Source organism: Protomyctophum bolini, assembly GCF_963924005.1.
Source record: "Protomyctophum bolini genome assembly, chromosome: 11".
NCBI classification, from domain to species: Eukaryota; Metazoa; Chordata; class Actinopteri; order Myctophiformes; family Myctophidae; genus Protomyctophum; species Protomyctophum bolini.
The window spans coordinates 19,015,715-19,021,664 of NC_137872.1; the positions used below are offsets into that span (position 1 = coordinate 19,015,715).

Consider the following 5,950-nt stretch of genomic DNA (forward strand, 5'->3'; position numbering starts at 1 on the left):
ATAGCTGCTTTGGGGACTCCTTATATGGTTATGGCTAAGTTAAAAACTTAACTTAAAAATAACTTAACTTAAAAATAAATCTTAAAAAACCCCAAATATGTACGAGCTGCGTTCGCTTCCCGCGTTTGCGCGTCTTACTGGTGTTTATAACACATTATAGATATGGCATGCATAACATGAGTAAAATGGCCCTCAACTGTAGGTACTGTTCAAAAACCTTTCAGTTTGACTCTGTTCATTGATTAATACACCATTTTTATTTAATTTATTAAATTAAATGCAGAATGTGAACATTTAACAGTAAAATCAATGCCTTGATCAAAATAAAAATAAATTCTTAATTCAGATGTGCAAAAGGCAACCTTTCATAGAAAACAACACATGACTGATGATGCAACAGGTGCATTCATGCCAAGTGGGAACATATGTTTCTGACTTAACCCTCCAATCTTGGACCTGACCACATTTTTTCTCTTTACACAAAATTAGCAATAAAAAACTTTGCAGTTCCCACTTATAACATACATGTTGTATTAATTGTACTTAATACTTCCCTCATGTACTTTAAATTAAGTTCTTCATATCAGTAGCCATGAAATCCCAGATTCCTAGTTTTAAATCAAGAATTAGCATCAATATAAATATATCTATATTGCTCATTTGGTCACAGTCAAGCAATTACAGTTCATGAAGTGCAAATGTCAAATCATTTTGTTCCACCATTCTATTGGAATGTTGTCCATCTTCATGAAAGCAAGAGTTAAAATGAACACTTTGTGATTTTGCATTGTTCTCTTAAATCCACGGTAGGAGCACATTCGATGTGTGGGAAGCAGTCTGCCTCTAGCCAGTCACCTGAGCAAACCAGCTCAACCCAGGAAAGTAGATATGAAGACACTGGTGTCCAGGTTGAGAGTGGCATGCCACCAGTGGTCTGGGAAATACAGCACCTGTCCACACAGACACACAGAAAAGTGTGGCAAAGGGTTAAGCCAGATTTGGGGGGGAAAAATGCTTTAACAAAAGACTTTTCCTGCTATGTATCATGTTTATCATAACTTTACATTTTGCACTGTAACCAAATAATGGCCCGGTGCAGACCGGTGCAAAAATAAATAACCGCCCACTGAAAATAGCAGCCTAGTTCCTTATAAACGGTCCAAATCGATTTTGCATATTAACAGCCCGGGCTACTATTTGGAAAAATACGGTATATATACAAACATTCGCAATCGGCTAGATTATTTTTTTAACATCAGTATCGGCCAAGAATTTCCACATCGGTGCACCCCTAGTATTTGGTCATAGAAATTGAGATATTCACACCTGTGTGAAGTGAGGGGGCTTTACCTATCATTTTATAATTTACTTTTTGGGCAAGTGCCTCTAAGACCTTAGTGTCAACCCTGTTTTAAAGAGAAATACTCTTAGTTGTTACGTCCCCACCAAAGAAGTCCAGGTGTTATTTTGTGCAAAAGCTCCTTATTGGCTATTTCCTAAATTAATTGCATTGAATTGAATGGGAATTGAATGGGGCTATGGGGTGTTGTGCTAATTCGCTTATTTCCATTGCTCAATTTTTTTATATATCCTCTCTTCATAATGTAAATAATATCCCAAGCGGAACACTTTACTACTTATTTAGATGGAAATAAGAGAATTAGCACAACACCCCATAGCCCCATTCAATTCAATGCAATTCATTGAGGGCTTATGGTAGGGGAAATATCCAATAAGGAGTTTTTGCACAAAAGAAACACCCGGACCTCTTTGGTGGGGACGTAACGACTACAAAGAAAGGTAAAAAAGTATTCTAGCATGGAATTCTCCTTTAACAACAAATAGCCAGTCAAACAGTGCAGATAATGTTTGTTCTACCTCTCCGGGTCGGATGGTGCATTCCAGTGGTGCCTCCTCCGGGGGCAGGTAAGGGTAGGTGTCAGTCACCCAAGACAGAGTGGTGTGGTTGGGGTGGAAGTGGGGCTCCTTCTCTGGTGGGTACAGGAACCACCGCTGTACAAAGACACACAGTCATATCACCATGGTCACTGTTATTCCATATAAACTTTTTAGGGCCCTTTAGGCCTAAAAAGGGATGTATGATGATGTCATGTGCATGTCCCCTGTGGGCCTAAAAAGCGATGTATGATGTGGTTCATCATCTAAAAAGGCACTGCTCACTTCACACAAGTGTGACATTTTGAGCGGCGCTAACCCTTCCTATGCCCAGCTTTGTGTGTCTCTGTCTGTGGTACACACAATGTGATGATTTGATTGGCTGAGCACAGAATGTGTGATTTTTAAGAATAGAGTTCCTGACAGAAGAATCCACAATATACAAATAAAAACAAAATTGCAATATAACAAGAAATAATGTAATGATAATAATGTAAAGAGAAGGTGAGCTATGCGTTTACCTTTCTGCCATAGATGACTTCAGAGTAGCCGGGGCCATGCCAGTGAAACGGAACACCTGTCCCTGGACCTGGACACACACACACACACACAACACAGCTCAGTCCAACACAGCAGTGGTGAACAATGTGCTATCGTGCTTAGGGCGCTACATGCAAGTAACATTGATTTTGAATACAAGACCTTTACGTGCATTTTCACATTATTTTCCTTACTTCCTTCACAGTTAAGTCTCTGTTCCATTTAGTGTAGCACAGTGGTTCTCAAAACCTTTATATTAACTACCTTAGTATAATCGGTAAGACCTATGAAGGAAGAAAGGAAGAGGAACGATTTCTTTCCAATATGGCTGCTGTACATAGAGCCTATACCAACATTAAAGCACACACCCTCTTATGTCATGTAAAAACAGACCTGCTATGCCAAAACTGTACACTCCTGTGGTGTGGGGGAGGACATAAGGAGGAGACTTGTACTGCTCAAACAAGGCTTTCCACTCAGTAAAGTTGTTGTCCCCAAAGAAATACAGTGTGTCTGTTGAAGAAAGATACAGGGTGATTATTTTACAGAGTAAAAAAACCTGATAGTGGTTGTCAAACATTTTCATGTCAAGGACCCGCAAATTGGGCACGGAAAACCATCTGAAAATAGTTTTTGCCAGGGACCCCAAGAAGAGAAGATTTGTGTTAATACATTTTAAATTATTCAACAGGTTTAAAAAATAGCCAATGTGTAAAGTGGTACAATAATTGTGATGCTAGAATACCATAATGTTGCTGGGCATCCCCTGGAACTACCCTAGATAGCATTAGAAGACTTCGTCAGATCATAGCTATGACCTGACGAAGATGTAACTTACACATCGAAACGTTGTCACTTTTTATCTGCACCCTGTTATAATAAACAAAGGGACTAAATCGTCTGAGCTGCTCCAGTGCCTTCTTGTTCGCTTGAAATATATCTACTTGTAAGCTTGTAGATAGCCTATTTTCGGTGCGTGACATGCTTCAATAGAAATCAGCCGTGGCGACTGAGAACTTTGATCAGGTGTTACTCACCACTGCCCAGAGTGTTCAAAGACTGAGGTCTCAGCAACAAATCCACAAATTCTTGGAAAGGGACATCAACTGCAACAAATGCATCAGAAATAAAGAATCAAGAAATTGATCTAGGTATTTTAGATAACCTTTCCTGTGATAAAAAATGGAAACAAAAGTAATAAAGAAAATCTTTGTTGGAGAGGAAAAATAGCTAGCATCAATGTCATCTTGACTATGCATGCACCTCATGTTACTCTAGCTCCTCAAAGGTACTCAAATCAAAACTACAGACCTCTCAAGACAACTAGTCAGACCACTATTAGACCTCACACAAATAAACAACAGCAGGTATGATATGGTATCTTTCGGTGCAGTGTGAATGTGAAAAAAGGCAGAAGGCATATACCGGTATATTCCACTGTCCATTTCTCACACTGGCACTGAAATGTTGATGGCAAAGGGGTAATACCTTTCTTGTAAGAGTAAGTGTTGGCTGTACTCAGTCTGACTCTCCGCTCGCCATATTTTTCTAGCAGATGTGACTTGGAGCACAATGACCTGAACTTCTGAAACCAGAAATCAGTGTAAGATTAAAGCATTGCATGCACTACACACCATAGTTGTTTGTGTATCATCTGTCTACAGAATGCACAGTTCACTACAGATACAGGTGAGTTGAAGCAAATGTTTATGGCAAATGTATTTGAGCAAATCCTTCGAAAAATATAAACGTGGGCGTGTGCACAAAAAATGTGGTTGTGGTCGGTCCAGCGGTTTGCGAGATTAGCTCTGGCTACTCAAGACACCCAGACCCTCTTATAGATGGCCAGCATCCAACAGAGTGACACGGTGATACCATAGAAATGTGTCAAACCTAATGTAGCTTACTTATTTGACCGGGGTGGCCCAGTGCTCCCTATGCAGGCATAATTAATTAATCTAACCAAACGCTGTGGATCTCTGTGCTGTGCCTGTGAGATGCTGAAGGGCTTTCCTAACATACCGTGTTATCAGTAAGGCTTCTGAGAATGACTGGTCTTCTGTATGCGTATCTAGGGCCAAGAAAGAAAACAAAACTAATGCATCATGTGTTGGCAAATCAGCAGGAGCTTGGTCAGATTAGATAGATTAACATCAACTATTGCTCCTGCCAAATGGCAGTTAAAGTTAAAGCCTGCATTATATTTGTGGTGGAGCAGTGTGGACATATTTCAAAATCCTTTAACAAATTCTGTGGTGTAAGATACTGGGAAATATATGACACCTGACCTCATATCAAACTATCCTCAAATGTGTATCTTATAATTTGACTTTACATACACACTATTATAAAAATCAGACCAGTCTGAACTGAGTGGTGCTGTGTGTGTGTGTGTGTGTGTGTGTGTGTGTGTGTGTGTGTGTGTGTGTGTGAGTTGCAGTGGTCAGTGGGGGTGTGCATGTGTGTGAAAATTCTGTGAAACTGCAGGGTCAATAGGTCGTAGTCTCTAAACATCAGGGTCAATGGTTATGCTCATACATACAGAGACCTACACTGGCTCACTTAATGTGAATGGGTGGTGCTCATACGGACACACACAAAGTTAGGCCTTGGAATGGCTAGCACCACTCAAAAATGAAGCTGACTGAGCACATACATACTGTTCAATGAACTTGTGATGTGACAGCGATGTGCGGTCCAGGATATCTATGTTGCAAGGACCTTCATCGTGTAACCTATGCTCTGTATTTGATGACCTACACACAAAGGATTAGATATTCAGATTAGAACAAAGCATTAGCTGTCCATGTAGTTTTCCCAACAAAGCAAATGGGGGGGATTATTTTTAATCTTTTTGCATTTCCAAACTGTTAATTGAGTTGATAATAAGGGTAATAATAATAATAATAGCCTAATAATCCAGGTACACTGTCAAAAACAAGCCCATATTGCTTTCAGAATGAGCTCAAAATCAAATTGGGAATTTATAATAAAAATAACAGATCTACAAGTCTTCTGTATTCTGTGTCTATTAAAGTTCTGTTCTTTTTGGGAAGAGACACCGTGAAAAGTCTGCGACTTTGCTCACCACCAGCCGCCTCCATCATCATCATCCACCATCCGCCCAGCAGCAGCAGTACTCTTCGTGCTCAGTGCACTTCTCAGGACTAAAATAAAGTGTAGGCATATGTGCACTGTACCCTGATATTCCATTGAAAACGTCGTTTGTTTTACCCGCAAACTGCAAATGAATGTCATTCACTACAAACGTAGCCTACTAACTCTAATCGTCTATATATTCCTTCACCCCAACGTCACTTCTTCCTGTAATATACCCAATCAGAAAAGACCACATTCATTACTGAGACGTGCGTGAACCTAGCGTGAACAAACCACGCCCCCGTCTCTCTCCAATTTCAATATGCTTTATTGGCATTCAATATTGTTTACATTGCCAAAGCCTAGTACTACATATAACAAAAAACAAGTCATTGCATGACATACGTATACACTA

At 39.8% G+C, this 5,950-nt stretch overlaps 1 protein-coding gene across 2 annotated transcripts; it reads right to left on the bottom strand.

The window, feature by feature from the left end:
• Nucleotides 1–296: 296 nt before the first annotated feature.
• On the bottom strand, nucleotides 297–5,732 carry jmjd8 (jumonji domain containing 8). Of its 2 annotated transcripts, XM_080775858.1 has the most exons (9): nucleotides 5,525–5,732; nucleotides 5,097–5,192; nucleotides 4,459–4,507; nucleotides 3,925–4,021; nucleotides 3,474–3,542; nucleotides 2,830–2,949; nucleotides 2,418–2,485; nucleotides 1,879–2,013; nucleotides 297–950 (listed from the first exon to the last, which is right to left on the bottom strand). In XM_080775858.1, exons 1-9 carry the CDS (start codon nucleotides 5,692–5,694, stop codon nucleotides 870–872), a joined length of 885 nt encoding a protein of 294 aa, XP_080631984.1. In that variant the 5' UTR covers nucleotides 5,695–5,732; the 3' UTR covers nucleotides 297–869. The 2 variants fall into 2 exon arrangements, with proteins under 2 accessions (XP_080631984.1, XP_080631985.1); XM_080775859.1 differs by lacking the exon at nucleotides 4,459–4,507 and having other exon boundaries at nucleotides 5,093–5,192.
• Between the last annotated feature and the right edge of the window lie 218 nt (nucleotides 5,733–5,950).

Excerpts from the sequence above, each read along its gene's own strand:
- jmjd8 (XM_080775858.1), bottom strand. The coding sequence starts at position 5,694 with ATGACATTCATTTGCAGTTTGCGGGTAAAACAAACGACGTTTTCAATG. Across the intron at positions 4,508-5,096 it reads CATCACAAGTTCATTGAACA|ATACGCATACAGAAGACCAG; the intron begins GTATGTATGTGC and ends TCTTGGCCCTAG. Across the intron at positions 951-1,878 it reads GCACCATCCGACCCGGAGAG|GTGCTGTATTTCCCAGACCA; the intron begins GTAGAACAAACA and ends CTGTGTGGACAG.